Source organism: Theropithecus gelada, chromosome 16 (assembly GCF_003255815.1).
Source record: "Theropithecus gelada isolate Dixy chromosome 16, Tgel_1.0, whole genome shotgun sequence".
In the NCBI taxonomy this organism is placed as follows: Eukaryota; Metazoa; Chordata; class Mammalia; order Primates; family Cercopithecidae; genus Theropithecus; species Theropithecus gelada.
This window is the reverse complement of record NC_037684.1, coordinates 25,842,252-25,861,145: the sequence shown is the minus strand read 5'-3', so window position 1 is coordinate 25,861,145 and position 18,894 is coordinate 25,842,252. Positions and strand designations below refer to the sequence as shown.

Below are 18,894 nucleotides of genomic sequence, written 5' to 3'. Positions count from 1 at the left end.
ATCCTGACCTAGTGCCAGGGTATGCAAATCTGCAGCTTTTCTCCTTTGGTTCCTACACTCCCTTTAGGCTCTCGTGCTGTAAAGCCTCCAGGATTTACTCATTCACTTATTCAACAAACATAGATTGTTAAGCACCTACCATGTGCCAGGGACTGGGATACATCAGTGAGTAACGCAGAGAAGTCCCTGCCTTTAGGAAGCTTACATCTTAGTGGGAGACAATGAATAACTAATAGATATTTGTGAGACAGTGAGAAGTGCTAAGAAGGCAAAACGAGGATAAGGGAAAAAAGGGGGAGGTGGCAATTTACATAGGGTGATCAGGGAAAGTCTCAATGATAAAGTGACATCTGAATAAAACCCTGAAGGAGTGGGGAGGAGATTGAGCCTTGTTCTGTCTGGGGTGAGAGGAGGAGGGTGAGAACTCAGCAGAGAGAAGAGCAATGCAAAGGCCCTCAGCAGGGGTCATACTTGGTATGTTCAGGAACAGCAGGGAGCCAGCATGGCTAAAGCAGTGAGAGAGGGAGAGTGACAGGGCAGGTGAAAGAGGTCAGGTCCCCCAGGGGCCTTCTGTGTCACGATGGAGATTTTGGCTCTTACTTTGAGTGGGAGATGGGATGGTATTGGGGGCTTCTGAGCAGAGAAATAACACGGTTTCATTTAAGTGTGATGGGTCTTACTCTAGATGCGTTGAGAATAGACTGATGGGGTCAAGGTCAGAAGCGCAGCTAGGAGGTTAATCCATGGGAGACATGATAGAAACCTGGACCTAGGTGATGACAGAGGAGGTGGTAGAAGCAGTCAGCTTGGGCATATATTTTGAAGATACGAGTGTTTGCTGTCAAATGTAGGGTGTGGAAAAAAGATAAGGATAACTCCCAAGGTTTTAGGGCTGAGCAGCTGGAAAGATGGAGTTACTATTCATTCACTGCAGTGGGGAATTTTGAAGGAGTCACAGGATTAGGACAATATCGGGAGCACTGTTTGGGGCTAGTTAGATTTTTGTTTTGTTTTGTTTTTTGAGATGGAGTCTCGCTCCTGTCACGCAGTCTGGAGTACAGTGGCACAATCTTGGGTCACTGCAACCTCTACCTCCCAGGTTCAAGCGATTCTCCTTCGTCAGCCTCCCGAGGAGCTGGGATTACAGGCGTTCGCCACCACACCTGGCTAATTTTTTTATTTTTAGTAGAGATGAGGTTTCAGGCCGGGCGCGGTGGCTCAAGCCTGTAATCCCAGCACTTTGGGAGGCCGAGGCGGGTGGATCACAAGGTCAGGAGATCGAGACCATCCTGGCTAACATGGTGAAACCCCGTCTCTACTAAAAATACAAAAAACTAGCCGGGCGCGGTAGCGGGCGCCTGTAGTCCCAGCTACTTGGGAGGCTGAGGCGGGAGAATGGCGGGAACCCGGGGGGCGGAGCTTGCAGTGAGCCGAGATCGCGCCACTGCACTCCAGCCTGGGAGACACAGTGAGACTCCGTCTCAAAAAAAAAAAAAAAAAAAAAAAAAAAAAAAGAGATGAGGTTTCGCCATGTTGGCCAGGCTGGTCTCCAACTCCTGATCTCAGGTGATCCACCTGCCTCGGCCTCCCAAAGTGCTGGGATTACAGGCGTGAGCCACCGCGCCCAGCTGGGGCTAGTTAGATTTACGATGCCTATTAATACATCCAAGTGGAGATAGTAGGCAGTTGGATATACAAGTCGAGATAGAAATGTGAGAGTTAAAATTATATAGAATCTGTATCTTACTGGTTTCTAAACCCACGAGACTAGACAAAATCAGCTAGGAAACAGGTGTAGACAGAAGAAAGGTCCTGGCCGGGCACGGTGGCTCAAGCCTGTAATCCCAGCACTTTGGGAGGCCGAGACGGGCGGATCATGAGGTCAGGAGATCGAGACCATCCTGGCTAACACAGTGAAACCCCGTCTCTACTAAAAAATACAAAAAACCAGCCGGACGAGGTGGCGGGCGCCTGTAGTCCCAGCTGCTCGGGAGGCTGAGGCAGGAGAATGGCGTAAACCCGGGAGGCGGAGCTTGCAGTGAGCTGAGATCCGGCCACTGCACTCCAGCCTGGGCGACAGAGCGAGACTCCGTCTCAAACAAAAAAAAAAAAAAAAAAAAAAAACCAAAAAAAGAAAGGTCCTGAGACAGAGTCCTGGGGCAACCCAATCATTTAGAATTTGAGAGGAGAGGAAGAACTAGCAAAGGAGATATGGGAGAAGTTAGCCAGAGACTAGCAAAGTATGTCCTAGAGGCAAAGTAAAGAAAGTGTTTCAAGGAAGAAGAGGCCGGGCGCAGTGGCTCATGCCTGTAATCCCACCTCCTCGGGAGGCTGAGGTGGCATGAACAGTTTTGGTGGCATGCCTGGGGAGGGTGCAGCTTGGTTGGAGCAGGTTTAAGAAAAGCTAGCAGGAGAGAAATACAGGTAACTCTTGCAAGGAGTTTTGCTTGAGGAGAAGGGAAGACATAATGGATCTTAGCTGATGAGGGAAATTTTAACTTCTTGGTGAAATCGTGGACATACCTAAGGGTCATTGCCTGAGGCTGGGGGTCTGAGATGGGGGGTGGGGGAAGATGAGAAGCTCAGTAAAGGGTTAATGTGGAGACAAGATCTCCATTCCTTACTCACCTTCTTCCTTCCTTCGGCCTGTGGTATTAGCAAGCCACTGCCCAGAGGTGTTCTCGTTTAATGAAAGCCATTGAAATTTGTTTTACTGTTATTGGGCTCTTTTATCATGGTTTTAATTCATTTGTTTATTTAACATTATTATTATTTAAAGACAGGGTCTCACTCTGTCACCCAGGCCAGAGCACAGTGGTGCAATCATAGCTTACTGCAGCCTCGACTTCCTGGACTCAAGCAATCCTCTCACCTTGGCCTCGTAAGGAGCTGGGACTACAGGCACACACCACCATACTCAGCTAGTTTGTAAACATTTTTTGTAGAGATGGCATCTTGCTGTGTGGCCCAGGCTAGTCTTGAACCCCTGATCTCAAGTGATCCTCCTGTCTCGGCCTCCCAAAGTGCTGGTATGACAGGCATGAGCCACCATGCCCACCGAGCCACATAATGGCTGTTGTGATTGCTGAGGTTTGCTTCTCATTGAAATATTCAGCACAATTTGGAGTCTTTCACTACCAAGGTTGCTGCTCTCTTCATCCAAATGAATTCTTTTACCCCATTTGTCAGCTTTCTTTGAGGTCCAACTTTGTTCTCTAAAACCAGCCAGGGCATGCTTTTCCCTCACCAGCTCTGAATTCTTCCAGGCTAGGCAACTGGAAAAGCCTGGGCTTAGAAACTGCTTTGTTGGCTTAAGGCCCAGCTGAGCTGACCAAAATAGCCAACAGAAAGACTGTTTGCACAGTGTGAAATTCCTCCAGGGGAAATACCATAGCAAAAGGCCAAGAAAGCCAGAGCCACGATGGCAGGAACCCACAGGCAAAAAAAGCCGTTACCCCCAAGGCCTGGGTTGTGGAGATGGAGCCAAGTTCTCTCCAGAAGGAAAAGCTTCCTAAAGCCTACTGTTGTGGTATTTCTGTAGGCGCCCTTTCTCATTTGCTGGGTCTCAAGGGTAGCATTCTCAGTGAAAGGACCGGTTGAACAGCCTGAAGCCTGGTGGCCAGGGCTCAGAGGTCTCTCTTCCTGTTACGTGCTCTCCCCGAGTCAGGCCTAGAAAGACCTGTGAGACAGGGACACACTCCCAGCTCTGTTGGTGGGACAGTGTGGAAGTGTGCCTGGAGTATGCACTGGCAGGCAGCAGGGTCACCTGCCCCAGACTTGAGGTGGGAGGAGGTCAGGAGAGGCTTTCCCTGAGTGAGAGTATAAATGAGCTCTGAAGGACAGGAGCTGACCAGGCAAATGGGAGAGAGTGTGCTTCAGGCTCCAAGTGAGACAGGGTGGCATGTTTTAATTCCAGAAATGAAAAGCTGAAGTGTGTGTTGGGAGAGGTGGAAGGGCAAGAGATCAGGGGGGTGGACCAGGGAGGGACAGCTTGTTCTGGCCTTTATAAGTTTATCACAAGAGCATCAGGGAACAATTGAGGGGGTTAATTAGGAGAGTAGCTGGATGGGATTTGCACTTTAAAAAGAGCCTTCTGACCAAATTGTGGAGGCTGGCTAAGGGGGAGGCCAGAGGCCAGGAAGCAGTTTTGGAGGCCGTGGGCAATATCTCAGGTGGATCATGGTGATGAGGATGGGGAGCCTGGGTACACTACAGGGAGGTTTGTCTATGAAGTGGAGTCATGAGGACTTGATGATTGGTTGGCAGTGAGGGGGATACTCAGGTTTTGTCCTGATTGGAGATACCAGAAAAGAGGCTGCTTTAACCCAGGGTATTCATACAGCCCATAGGCACTGAAGGTGGCCGTGAGCCATGTGCCGGGCTTGGTGTCTACAGTTTAGTGGTGCAAACAGACATGGCCCACCCTGGGGAGCCCTCGCATACATCGGGCTCACGATTAGTTAATGGGTAGTGAGTGTTCCCAAAGGAGTTAACCTCGTCTCAGGGGTCCAGAAAGGCCACTCTGAGGAAATGGCATGCCTGTTACATAATGGCTCTTAAATTATGCTGGGAAAGTCAAACAGCCAGAGACCTGAAGGGTGAGGTCTTAGCTAGTGAAGAGAACAGAAAGAGTTGTAAGCAAGGAAAGACAGCTGCAGAGACGAAAGTTTTTCAAGGATCTGGAAGAAGGCCTGTGGTGGCTGAGGGTAAGAAAGCTGGAGAAAGAATGGGCAAAACTGACAGCTCAATGTTCCAAGTGTCTGTGGCCAGCCCTAGTGGAAGATGCACAGAGGGCTGGATGTACAGGTCTAACACGTGGAGCAGAGATCTGGACCAGACACAGGCCTATGAGTTGCCAGCCTGTGGAAGGTACGTAAAGCCATGCGAATAGGCATGGTCACCCAGGGAAAGGGTGCTGGGTGAGGAGAAAGGACAGATGTTGGGGAACATCAGTATTTAAGGGGTGGCAAAGGAAGAGGAGCCCACAAGGGGAAGAGGTGGCAGGAGAGGTGGGAGAATATCCATGGGAATTTCGAGGAGGAGGCACTCATCGGAGGGGCTGCTGGATTGAGCAGCAAGGAGGTCGCTGGCGACCTGGGCAGGTGCAGCATGAGCACAGTGCCAGGGTAGACGTCCTAATGCTGCCGGGAAATGAGTAAGTAGGGAAGGAGGGAGGGGACAGCAGGGTGCCAGCAGTTTTTCTACCAAGTTTGGCTAAGGGGGTAAGAAGTGAGGCTGTGCTGGAGGGAACAGGAGGTAGAGGCGGATGATCAGTAGTACATCAAGAGTCCAGAAAGTCGGGATGCTTTTCTGCTGGTTTTGGAATTAAATTGGTTTCCAATATGGGAAAGAAATGTTGTGTGTGGTCCCTTCAGGCACCTGCAACCCCATCCCTACCCCATGCTGCCTTCAAACCTTGTTTGATGCCCCTGCAGTTTTCCTTGGAGCCTAAGAGAGGTACTATTGCTTGTATAGTAAATCATTGTAAAACTTCACCAGCCTAGGGACTCTTGGGAAAGTTTTAGCCAACCTAACTTAATGAAAAGTCTGAATGATATAACTTGGAAAGCAGTGCAGCTTTTTCTTTTCAAGAATATGCACTAATCCCACTTACCTATGTTGTTAGGTGTCGGTTTCCGTGACTGGATGTAAACTACTGTTAAAAGCAAGTGGCACTATTAAAATAGCGGAAGTGATATAAAACAATTATTCTTACTAAGAGTCCTTTTGCAATCTTCAAACACCATTTAGGCTCGCTTTAAATAGTATGAAAGAGGCCGGCGCCTTGGCTCATGTCTGTAATCCCAGCACTTTGGGAGGCCGAGGCGGGTGGATCACGAGGTCAGGAGATCGAGACCATCCTGGCTGACACGGTGAAACCCCGTCTCTACTAAAAATACAAAAAATAGCCGGGCGTGGTGGTGGATGCCTGTAATCCCAGCTACTCGGGAGGCAGAGGCAGGAGAATGGCGTGAACCCGGGAGACAGAGCTTGGAGTGAGCCGAGATCATGCCACTGAACTCCAGCCTGGGTGACAGAGCGAAACTCCGTCTCAAAAAAAAAAAAGAACGATAACAAAAAAATAGTATGAAAGAAAAGTTAAGCACAATTTATGTCCAAATTGTATATTTTAAATGTAAGGTTCCAAATTCATGAGGTTCTAAAGTGCCTTTGATCATAGCCTTACAATTAGGTATCTATGCTACCTCTTCTTAACCACTTTTCATTTCCAAACATCAGTGGGAAATGCCTCTCTTTTCCTTTTCATGGTTAATTCCAGGAGGTTAATTCTGTAGTGGCAGGGAGATCGGTCTCTCTTTTGGTTGCCCAGGTCTGCAGCCTGTGGCCATAAAGCTCTGAGTGACACTAGGGAAGATACTTGCAAACGTTGGTTTGAGATCTATAGGAGCATTTCAGGAACCAGCTGGGAAGGAAAATGAAACAAGCTGAAATGGTGCAACGTGGAGCACCAGCAGTCTGCAGCTTCAGTAGATTCTGCTTTAACCTCCTAACTGAAGAATCACTCAGAACCCAGCCCAGTGTCCAAACAGTTTGAGTCCAGGGTAATAAGGACTACAGAGAAGGGAGAGAGGGAGATGATGAAGAAACACTAGGCCAGTTTTTATTTTGTCTCATTTCATTTACACTCTGCACGGATCCTATGGCCCTTCTGTTTTATAATAGAGGATGTCTAAGAGAGTCATTCACTAATTTTAGCTAAGCAAACCTGAGCCCTGGGGGAGCCTCCTGGGAGAGCCATTGCCTTCCTTTGCAGTTCTGCCAGCAACAAACTCATCTTGTATTTTTATCAGCAACATGGTCTGAGGAGTCTAAAAATCTTTTTTTAAAAAAACTTATTTTAAATCACTGTACTTTCTTCCAGTGAATAAAAATCTTTTTTTTTTTTTTGAGACGGAGTCTTGCTCTTGTCGCTCAGGTGGACTACAGTGGCACGAACTTGGCTCACTGCAACGTCCGCCTCCCGGGTTCAAGTGATTCCCCTGCCTCAGCTTCCTGAGTAGTTGGGGTTACAGGTGTGCACCACCATGCCCAGCTAATTTTTGTAGTTTTAGTAGAGACGGAGTTTCCCCATGTTGACCGGGCTGGTCTCGAATTCCTAAGCTCAGGTGATCCGCCTGGCTTGGCCTCCCAGAGTGCTGGGATTATAGGCATGAGCCATTGCACCTGGCTATGAATAAAAATCTTAAAGATCATTTGGTCCAACTTTCCACGCCATCTCAACATCCTGACTCCAGCAGGGACATATGTCCTGCCTCTGGTTAAGTGATTCCAGAGAAGGGAGAACATAGTACCTCGGAAGGCAACTGATTTTCATCTTTGCAAAGTTCTCTCTTGTGTTAACTAAAATCTACCTCAAAATGTCCACACAGGAGTCTTGGTTCTACCCTTTGAACCCATGTCCCCACTCTGGCACCCTGGCCACAACCATTGCTGCTGTCTTCTGAACAAGCTCCAGCTGAAAATCCCCCTTTTAAAATGTCCCTCAGAACAGAATCTGATGCTCCAGATGTGGCCCAAGTATGCAGACTACAGGAGGATATTATTTTTTTGTTCTATAACTGAACTTTTAGAAATGCAATCCAAGATTGCAGTAGCCTTTTTGGCAGCCATATCTAGATTGTGCTGGCCCCCATTCAGCTTAAAGTCAAAAACCTCTGGGGCTTTTCCACGTGGCACTATTAGACTCTTTCTTCCCTCTATGCATGTGATTGGCTTTTTAACCTAAGTGGAAGACTTACTCAACTTTTTTATTTTTTTTAATATACAGAAAAGGTTTCACTATGTTGCCCAGGCTGGTCTCAAACATCTGAGCTCAAGAGATCTGCTCACGTTGGCCTCCCAGAGTGCTGGGATTACAGGCGTGAGCCACCACATCTGGCCAAGACTTCTTAAACTTTAAAGCCTATATAGCCTTTAAACCCTTGATGCTGTCATATAAATTATTAGAGCCTCACAGAAATCCTAGAAGGATGACATTACCTTTGTTTTACAGAGGGCACTGGAGGAGGCTAAGAGGGACCATCCCACTAATGAACCACACAGTCAGAATCTCATTTAGGTATGGAGCCTGATGTTCTTAAACATTGTACCTACCAGTTTTTTAAGATGTCCTTGAACCCTATTACCGATACCCATTGTGTTTACAATCCTTCTCACTTTTGTGACATCTGCAGGTTTTTTTTGTTTGTTTGTTTTTTGATACCGAGTCTTGCTCTGTTACCCAGGCGGGAGTGCAGTGGCATGATCTCAGCTCACTGCAACCTCCACCTCCAAGGTTCAAGCAATTCTCCTGCTTCAGCCTCCCAGGTAGCTGGGACTGCAGGCATGTGCCACCACACCTGGCTAATTTTTTTGTATTTTTAGTAGAGACAGGATTTCACCATGTTGGCCAGGCTGGTACGAACTCCTGACCTCAAATGATCCACCTACCTCAACCTCCCAAAGTGCTAGGATTACAGGCCCGCCAACATCCGCAAGTTTTACTTGTCATCTAGATCTTTGCCGAACTTGGGTGGTGAATACCATTCTAAAGCCTAAGTTTTCCAGCCTGTAGGGCACAAAACCAATTTAGTGGGTCGCAGCCAGCATTTAAAAAATTGAAATAGAATAGAAAAATATCACGGTCTGTCACATGTAATAAGAGAGTTTTGTTTCAGGAAACTTTCATTGCGTGAGCATGTGACAGGAATGTGTGGTGTATGTATGCATATGGTGGGTCTTGGTGCAAATTGTTTTTGTAACTGTGGTTTGTGGTCTGATAGTTTGAACACCACCACTCTAAAGGAAAAATGGTTTGGGGTTGGCTTAGATTATTTTCATTACAATATTACAACTTAATTTTGTATGAACATGAATCTGTGTGTCAGCTCACCGATCTAGCTCCTGTAAAGTTCACATATGTAACTACAAAAAAAGCCAGTAAAATTCAAATTATCAGCATCATTCTGAGAGGGTGATGTTTGACTGAACCCAAATCATGGCTTTTCCTTGTAAGCACGGCACAGACTTGACACTTAGGCTCCTTGAGTTCTGCACACGCATCCTGTAGCGTGTTAGTCAGGGTGACCCAGTCTTCCCACTGCTTCTGAAGTTATGTCATCTTTCACTTTGCACAGATGTATTGTGAACTAAATGTGCAGAATGACGTTGTCCTAATTAGCCCACACAGTGCACTTGTAAACACACACACAGGCCCTGAAATGTGCAGGACTTGGTTATGCAGCAGTTATCTGGTGATCTATGATATATGTTCATTTTTAAAAAGATGACTGGGCTGGGCGTGGCGGTTCATGCCTGTAATCCCAGGACTTTCAGAGGCTGAAGCAATGGGATTGCTTGAGTCCAGGAGTTCGAGAAAAGACTGGGCAACATGGTGAAACCCCGTCTCTAGAAAATATATAAAAATTAGCCGGGTGTGGTGGTGTGCACCAGTGATCCCAGCTACTTGAGGGGCTGAAGTGGGAGGATCACATGAGCCCAGGAAGCAGAGGTTCAGTGAGCTGAGATCATGCCACTGCTCTCCAGCCAGGGTGATAGAGTAAGACCTTGTTTCTACATAAATATAAACAAACAAATAAAAATCTTTGTTGTGGCTGGTCACGGTGACTCATGCCTGTAATCCCAGCACTTTGGGAGGCCGAGGTGGGTGGATCACTTGAGGTCAGGAATTTGAGAGCAGCCTGGTTAACAAGGCAAAACCCCGTCTCTACTAAAAATACTAAAAGATCAGCCGGGCGCGGTGGCTCACGCCTGTAATCCCAGTACTTTGGGAGGCCGAGGCGGGTGGATCATGAGGTCAGGAGATCAAGACCATCCTGGCTAACATGATAAAACCCCGTCTCTACTAAAAATACAAAAAATTAGCCGGGCATAGTGGCGGGCACCTGTAATCCCAGCTACTGGGGAGGCTGAGGCAGGAGAATGGCGTGAACCTGGGAGGTGGAGCTTGCAGTGAGCAGAGATGGCGCCACTGCACTCCAGCCTGGGCAACAGAGTGAGACTCCGTCTCAAAAAGAAAAAAAAAAAAATCATCACAGTGAAAATATAAGGAAAGAATAAAAATGCCTCTGTGGAGATGCCTGTGAACCCTGGTCCTGAGACCCACCCCAGTTCGAGACACCTTGCAGCAGCAGACTTCTCAGCACTTAGGTGGAGGCATGCTCAGTTTAGCCCCAAACTAGACTATCATATTGCTCAAGTTTCCTCCCTGTTTGTTCACAAGAATATTATGAAAATGTCAGCCAGATGCCTATTGAAATAAAATACCTGGTGTATACCATGCTCTTGATGTATCCTTCCAAAACCCTATAAAAAGAAACAGATTTGTTCAGCATGACCTGTTCTTCTATATTATAATGCTGTTCCTTGTGGTCACTCCTTCCTTTCCTCAGTAGTTACAGTACTATTCAATCATTTGTTCTAGGATTTTGCCAAGGATCAGTGCCTGTAATATTACAGGATCTGCATATATAATTTTGCCCAGAGCTGCCCTCTGGCTCCACACACATTTGCAGTTGTGTCTGCAAAGTCTCCCCCTCTGGAGTACAGTTTGTGTGAACTTCAGGCCTGGTAACCATTTAAGGCACTGGTGTGCTTTCTTACCAGCTCATCACCTATCCAGGGCTTCAGTTTCCACTTCATCTTTTTTTTTTTTTTTTAATGGAGATGGGGTCTTGCTCCATCACCCAGGCTGGAGTGCAGTGATGTGATCACAGCTCACTGTAGCCTCGACCTCCCGGGTTCAAGTGATCCTCCCACCTCAGCCTTCCAAGTAACTGGGACCACAGGCATGTGCCACCATGTGTGGCTAATTTTTAAATTTTTTATAGAGACAGGGTTTCCCTTTGTTGCCCAGGCTGGTCTCCAATTCCTGGCCTCAAGCAATCCTCCCACTTCGCCTTCCCGAAGTTTTGGAATTAAAGGCATGAGTCACTTCGTCCAGTGCCTTCACCTTTCCTTTACCTTTCCCCATTTAAGAATTGTTCTTCCAGAGAAGCTTTCCCAGTATCTATCCTCTGTTTGTTTGTTTGTTTGTTTGTTTTAGAGACAGTCTCACTCTTGCCCAGGCTGGAGTGCAGTGGTGCGATCTCAGCTCACTGCAACCTCCATCTCCTGGGTTCAAATGATTCTGCCTCATCCTACCGTTTAGCTGGGATTACAGGTACCTGCCACCACGCCCGGCTAATTTTTCGTATGTTTAGTAGAGATGGGGTTTCACCATGCTGCCCTGGCTGGTCTCTAACTCCTGAGCTCAGTCTGCCTGCCTCAGCCTCCCAAAGTGCTAGGATTACAGGCGTGAACCACCACACCCAGCCCAATACCTGTCCTCTTTTTGCCAAATTCCTTACAAGGACTCAACCCCTGAGCCTTTTTGTTTGTTTTATTAAGAGATGGGGTCTTGCTATGTTGCCCAGGCAGGAGTGTTTTGTCTATTCACAGGTGTGATAATAGGGCACTGCAGCCTCAAATTCCTGGCCTTGAGTGATCCTTCCGTCTCAGCCTTCCAAGCAGAATGCACCCTGAGCCTTTTTGTCTCTTTGAGTCTTCAAAGTAATACCCCTCTTATTTCTGTACTTAGTGAAATCTGCTTTCCAAAGGTCCAGGATCGAAATCTGATTCTGCCTGGTATTCTTTTCTTTAGTGATTTATGAACTTTAAGATGGCATAGATTCTTTCTCCTAAAATTCTCATGACTTTCATTTTCCTGATCTTGTTTTTCTTTCTTTTTAAAAAATTTTTATTAGGGACAGGGTCTAACTGTGTTGCTTAGGCTGGTCTTGAACTCCTGGGCTCAAGCGATCCTCCCCCCTTGGCTTCCCAAAGTGCTGGGATTACATGCATGAGCTACTGTACCTGGCCTCTTTTAGATGACTTAAGTGCACAGTAGAGAGTCCCTTCATTACTTCCTCAACCATATTTTTCTTTATTTAAGAAAAAAAGTACAGTAGAATGGCCGGGCGCGGTGGCTCAAGCCTGTAATCCCAGCACTTTGGGAGGCCGAGACGGGCGGATCACGAGGTCAGGAGATCGAGACCATCCTGGCTAACCCGGTGAAACCCCATCTCTACTAAAAAATACAAAAAACTAGCCGGGCGAGGTGGCGGGCGCCTGTAGTCCCAGCTACTCGGGAGGCTGAGGCAGGAGAATGGCGTAAACCCGGGAGGCGGAGCTTGCAGTGAGCCGAGAGCCGGCCACTGCACTCCAGCCTGGGCGGCAGAGCGAGACTCCGTCTCAAAAAAAAAAAAAAAAAAAGTACAGTGGAATATATTTATCATGGGAAAATGAAAAAGTACAGAAAAACAAGGTGCAAAATAAATTTAAGTCAAACAAAACTCAACCACTAGGAGATAATGGCTTAAGACTTTTTCCTATTTGGTTATATTCATGTATAGAAATATATACACATTGAAACAAAAATAGAATTTATTCTGTTTTCATTCTCCTTGTTATATCCAGTTAGTCATTAGATCTACCGAGTCTTGGTTGATGCCTGTGGGGCCATGCCTATTGTACTATGTAAAAAGTGTAAATTCACGTAAATGACCCATGAGGCCGGGCGCAGTGGTTCACACCTGTAATCCCAGCACTTTGGGAGGCCGAGGCAGGTGGATCGCCTGAGGTCAGGAGTTTGAGAACAGCCTGACCAACATGGTGAAACCCTGTCTCTTTTAAAAATACAAAAATTGGCCAGGCATGGTGGTGTATGCCTGTAATCCCAACTACTCAGGAGACTGAGACAGGAGAATCGCTTGAACCTGGGAGGTAGAGGTTACAGTGAGCCAAGATCGCACCATTGCACTCCAGCCTGGGCAACAAGAGTGAAACTCCTTCTCAAAAAAAAAAAAAAAAGAATTGACCCATGTGCTGTATATGCCGCCTGGGGACAACAGCCTTTGTGGTGAAGGCTGAGCATAAAACACTCAAGATTTGGGAATGGAGCAGGTGTGTCCTCCTTGTCCAAAAAACTGACTGAGCGATACTTCTCTCTCAGTTTTGGCATCTGTCTACAGCAGGAGTGAACAGGAGGCTTGAGTTTGAGCTAGAGGATTAGCTGGGGAGCTCCCGTTGCCCACCATAGAGGAGTTCCAGTTTAGCTATGGAGAGCCAGCAGTGCCCATCAGAGAGGGCATAGCTGAGTTACAGAAGAGAGTCCTGGTATAGTCTTGGTTATTTTTGTGTTATCTCAGACTCTGTGGTGGCTGGAGGGGGCAGTCCAACGACAGCAGGACCAGCTGTCCTCACAGCCTCAGATGGCTGAGTCTGAGGAGAGGAGAAAGTAATCTACTGAAATAGATGTAAGGCTGTCAACCCAGGGTGGGGAAGTCTGGGGAAAAGTCTTTAACTTCCCTTGGAGAAGCAGCAACAAATAGAGGCAAAAAGAAAATATGGCTAGGCGTGGTGGCTCACGCCTGTAATCCCAGCACTTTAGGAAGCCGAGGCAGGTGAATCACCTGAAGTCAGGAGTTCGAGACCAGCCTGGACAACATCGTGAAACCCCATCTCTACTGAAAATACAAAAATTAGCTGGGCATGGTGGTGGCGCCTGTAATCCCAGCTACTCAGAAGGCTGAAGCAGGAGAATTGCTTGAATCTAGAAGGGGGAGGTTGCCATGAGCCGAGATCACACCACTGCACTCCAGCCTGGACAACAAGAGCAAAAACTCCGTCTCAAAGAAAAGAAAGAAAATCTGAGGCAAGTGGGCTTGCGTTCTTTTTGGGCATCTTATACATTACTCCATCTCTTTTCTTCCAACAGATCCACAGACCAGCATGGCTGCCACTGCTGCTGTCAGTCCCAGTGACTACCTGCAGCCTGCTGCCTCCACCACACAGGCGAGTAGGCACTGGGCTCCGAGGGCTTGGGGCTGTAGCATCCTGGACAGACTCACCGAAAACACTTTCTCTTCACTGTCTAACTATAAATACCCTAGGTTATGAGACTGGGGAAGGTTCAGTTAGCCACATTTTCTTTACTGAGAAACCATGGCCATTTACCTCAGGTGCCACAGTTGGGCTGCGGGAAAAACAAGGATTAAACTCTGTGTTCCTTCCACCAGACCTCACTAAAAAAGGAAAAGGAAAACAGAGGCTCTCTCATTGTCTCGAAAGTGTAGCCCAATCTATAAAGTTACATGTTCTGAGTACTAAAAAGCCCTTTACTGAAGTATTTATTCCTCCTGTTGCCCCTCCATTTCTTTTTTCCTCCCTCCTTTCCTCAGTTGAGCAATCAGGGACCCCTCAGTCCCTGGGGTGGGCTAACAAAACTCCATCTAAGAGCCAAACATGCTTCACTGTCCTTAGAAACAAGGTCAGTGGGTAGTAGGAAGTCAGCTCACATTGTTAGTTTACCCTGTCTGTGGGGTGCGGCCAGGGATTCCTTCCTGAGAAAGACACTGTCCACCTTTTCTCCCTCACTTAATGGAGAAACCAGTAGAGAAGGGGAGACAGCAGCCAAGCAGGGGAGGGTGCTGGCAACATGCCTGCCACGGAGGTGGGGAAGAGTGGCGTGGAATACCGCCAAGAAGAGAGGATCATGGACAGAGGCGGCTGGGCAGCGGGCCTTCCTGTCTCATTCCTTTTCTCTGCTGTTTTTTTGCAGGACTCCCAGCCATCTCCCTTAGCCCTGCTTGCTGCAACATGTAGCAAAATTGGCCCTCCAGCAGTTGAAGCTGCTGTGACACCTCCTGCTCCCCCACAGCCCACACCGCGGAAACTTGTCCCTATCAAACCTGCCCCTCTCCCTCTCAGCCCCGGCAAGAATAGCTTTGGAATCTTGTCCTCCAAAGGAAATATACTTCAGATTCAGGGGTCACAACTGAGCGCCTCCTATCCTGGAGGGCAGCTCGTGTTTGCTATCCAGAATCCCACCATGATCAACAAAGGGACCCGATCAAATGCTAATATCCAGTACCAGGCAGTCCCTCAGATTCAGGCAAGCAGTTCCCAAACCATCCAAGTACAGCCCAATCTCACCAACCAGATCCAGATCATCCCTGGCACCAACCAAGCCATCATCACCCCCTCACCGTCCAGTCACAAGCCTGTCCCCATCAAGCCAGCCCCCATCCAGAAGTCAAGTACGACCACCACCCCCGTGCAGAGCGGGGCCAATGTGGTGAAGTTGACAGGTGGGGGCGGCAATGTGACGCTCACTCTGCCTGTCAACAACCTCGTGAACGCCAGTGACACTGGGGCCCCCACTCAGCTCCTCACTGAAAGCCCCCCAACCCCACTGTCTAAGACTAACAAGAAAGCAAGGAAGAAGAGCCTTCCTGCCTCCCAGCCCCCTGTGGCTGTGGCTGAGCAGGTGGAGACGGTGCTGATCGAGACCACCGCGGACAACATCATCCAAGCAGGAAATAACCTGCTCATTGTTCAGAGCCCTGGGGGGGGCCAGCCAGCTGTGGTCCAGCAGGTCCAGGTGGTGCCCCCCAAGGCCGAGCAGCAGCAGGTGGTGCAGATCCCCCAGCAGGCTCTGCGGGTGGTGCAGGCGGCATCTGCCACCCTCCCCACTGTCCCCCAGAAGCCCTCCCAGAACTTTCAGATCCAGGCAGCTGAGCCGACACCTACTCAGGTACCACACTCCCTATACTGTCCTCCTCCTCCTCTGGTTACGTCTTTTTGGCTTGCTCTGAAGATGATGCTGATCATCTCCCAGCTTAATCTGACCTTTGAGAGTCAGTATCTTTTGGGGTGGGCAGTAAGTGGCCGTTTCTACCTGACCAATGGGCTCTCTTTAGTTCACAGGGCCAAGTACTGCTTATCTTTAGAAATTAGATGAAACATAGGGATATTTTGGCCCTTTTTCTTTATGGGTTTTTTTTCAGGGGATGGAAAGGGGACAGATACATACTTTTTAATAACACTTATTTTTGATTATAGAATTACATACTCAAAACATTAACAAGAATGAAAACATTCCAGTCCATAGAATTTTATGTAAAGTAAGAAAATTAATGAGAAAAATGCTGATCATTATTAATGACAAGATAAAAACAGGAAGAGCAGCCTAGCTTTATAGCAGGAATATTTCGGCTAGATTCATCTGGAATGTTTGTTTGTTTTAGGGTGTTTTTTTTTGAGATAGGGTCTTACTCGGTTGTCCTGGCTGGAGTGCAGTGATGTGATCATTACAGTCTCAATCTCTTGGGCTCAAGCAATCCTCCCACCTCAGCCTGAGTAGCCAGGACTGCAGGTGTATGCCACCATGCCAGGCTGAGCCACTGCTTCCTGCCAAACTGGGATGCTGAATCCAACAAGAATGTTCTTATTTTTGGCATTTATTAATGTACCCTAATACTCTGGAATCTCTTTGGCTCTATGAGGCAAGTTTTATTCTTTGTGCATGCCTACTAAGTGCCAGTAATTGTGTCCATGTTGCAGATGGAGAACCCAGAACTCAGATCATTTATGAAGTTTCCAGGATCAAATAGGGCACAAATGACAGGAACCAGGAGTCAGCTGAGATTTGTAACTTCAGACCCCACACTCTTCCATCTTCCACCTTGACTCTCGTGTCTTATGTGTAGCAGGTGCTACCATTAAAATTGGGGAGTTTTATTTTTTAATATAAAAAAAAGTTCCTGCCATTGAGGAATTTATGACCTCGTTGTCTATAGAGGGAGAACCGAATGACTGAGAGTGGGAAGTTGTATCATTTCCCAGGTGGAGAAGACAGCCCTTGAATTTGAACTGTGGACACAGAAGTCACACAGGAATTCACCCTTCTGGCATATTTTATGTTGCCAGGTGATTTTTTTATAAGTCGTTTATCACAGTATCTGTGAATTCCCATGATCAGACCTACCTGACAGGTGAAGAATTGTGGCACCTGCTCAGGAGCACATCCTCGGCATTGCCTCCCTCCCTTCCATGAGGTTCCATATCTTGAGGTTGATGGGACAGGACTTAATCCCAGGTCTTCCCTAAGGAAATAATGATGCATATGCAGAAAGATTTAGCTACAGCATTATTTTTTCATGACTACACAGCTTTATATCATCCCAACATGCGGATTATTATACAACTGATACCTTGTTAACTGTATATATCTAAGCTGTTTCCAATCTTATAGCTCAATAAATCCCTAAAAGTGGGTCAAGGACACATACATTTTTTAAAAATTTGTATTCTATATTAGAGGTTTGCAGTCTGTGACCAACTTTCAAGCCAAATCTAGCCCAGCCACCTGTTTTTGTAAAAAAAGTTTAACTGGAGTGCAGACACGTCCATTTGTGTTGCCCTTGCACAACAGTAGTAGCAGAGTTAAGTAGCAGAGACAATATGCCCCACAAAGCCTCAAATATTTACTCTCCGGCCCTTTATAAAAAAAGCTTGCTGAACCTTCAGATGCAAATACACACACGCATGCATGCATGCATATGCACACATACACACACAATCAGACAAAAAATATCAGTGATTTGAAAAAGGGGCACATATCAGAAAACTGGGAATGAGATTTGCATATTTACTAAGAAATGGGCCAAGTGAGGTAGTTTATGCCTGTAATCCCAGCACTTTGGGAGGCTGAGGCTAGAGATCGCTTGAACCCAGGAATTCAAGACCAGCCTGGGAAAGATAGCAAGACCCCATCTCTACAAAAAATTAAAAAATTAGTGAGGCGTGGTGGTGCACATCTGTAATCCCAGCTATTCGGGAGGCTGAGGTGGGAGGATCACTTGAACCCATGGGTTTGAGGCTGCAGTGAACTATGATCATTCCACTGCATTTTAGCCTGGGTGACAGAGACCCTGTCTCTATTAAAAAAAAAAAAAAATTAAGAGATGAGATGTTTATTAGTGTTTCAGTGAGAAGAAGCACAGTCATAAATAATCCAGGAATTAAAAATAACCCCAATCAAAATCACAGCAGGATTTTTTTTTACAAAGAACTTTTTTCCTTTTGACTCATTTGAGTGTAAATTGCCACCATGATCCTCCATGCCACCATGATTGTCACTTCTGAATGCTTTAATTCCTACACACAAGGACATTCTACATTACCACAATGCAATTGTCAAACCCAGAAAATTAGCAATGAAACACACTACTAATTCCAAGACCACACTCTGTTTTCACCACTTGCCCCACTAATTCCTTTGTGGCAAAAGGATCTGATCCAATATTACACATTACGTTTAGTTGTCTCCTTAGCCTCTTTTGATCTGAAACACTTCCTCATTCTTTTTATTTTATTTTATTTTTTTGAGTCTTGCTCTGTCATCCAGGCTGGAGTGCAGTGGCGCCATCTCAGCTCACTGAAACTTCTGCCTCCTGGGTTCAAGCAATTCTCCTGCTTCAGCCTCTCGAGTAGCTGAGACTACAGGCGAGTGCTACCACGCCCAGATGATTTTTTGTATTTTTAGTAGAGACACGGTTTCACCAGGTTAGCCAGGATGGTGACTTCGTGATCCGCCCACCTCAGCCTCACAAAGTGCTGGGATTACAGGCGTGAGCCACCACACCCGGCCAATTTTTGTATTTTTTTAATAGAGACGGGATTTTACCATCTTGGCCAGGCTGGTCTTGAACTCCTGACCTCGTGATCCATCCGCCTTGGCCTCCCAAAGTGCTGGGATTACAGGCGTGAGCCACCACACCCGGCCTTCAGGTCGGCTCTTATATCCCTTTAACAGGCTCTCATTCTTTTTTTTTTTTTTTTTAAATAAAATCAGCTTTATTGAGACATTCACATACTATGAAACTCACCCTTTTAAAGTATACAATTCAGTGATTTTTAGTATATTCACAGAGTTGTGCAGCCATTACCTCTATATAATTTTAGAACATTTTCATCACCCCAAAAAGAAACTCCCTTTAGCCATCACTCCCCATTTATTTCCTCCTCCTGCAGCAGCCCCTGGCAACTACT

At 46.8% G+C, this 18,894-nt stretch overlaps 1 protein-coding gene and 1 long non-coding RNA gene across 3 annotated transcripts in view; one reads left to right on the top strand and one right to left on the bottom strand.

Annotated features, from left to right (window-relative positions):
- Window positions 1-18,894, bottom strand: part of LOC112610093 — a 43,933-nt gene that overhangs the window by 3,283 nt on the left and 21,756 nt on the right. Inside the window, exon 2 of the long non-coding RNA XR_003116278.1 lies at window positions 16,829-16,946. This is a non-coding gene — a long non-coding RNA (uncharacterized LOC112610093). The remainder of the gene's footprint in view (window positions 1-16,828; window positions 16,947-18,894) is intronic.
- The window catches only part of SP2 (Sp2 transcription factor), a 32,784-nt gene that overhangs the window by 5,894 nt on the left and 7,996 nt on the right, over window positions 1-18,894 (top strand). For both annotated transcript variants that reach the window (XM_025363423.1, XM_025363424.1), the window contains exons 2-3: window positions 13,778-13,854; window positions 14,621-15,595. In XM_025363423.1, the coding sequence (XP_025219208.1) occupies window positions 13,778-13,854; window positions 14,621-15,595 (1,052 nt within the window). The remainder of the gene's footprint in view (window positions 1-13,777; window positions 13,855-14,620; window positions 15,596-18,894) is intronic.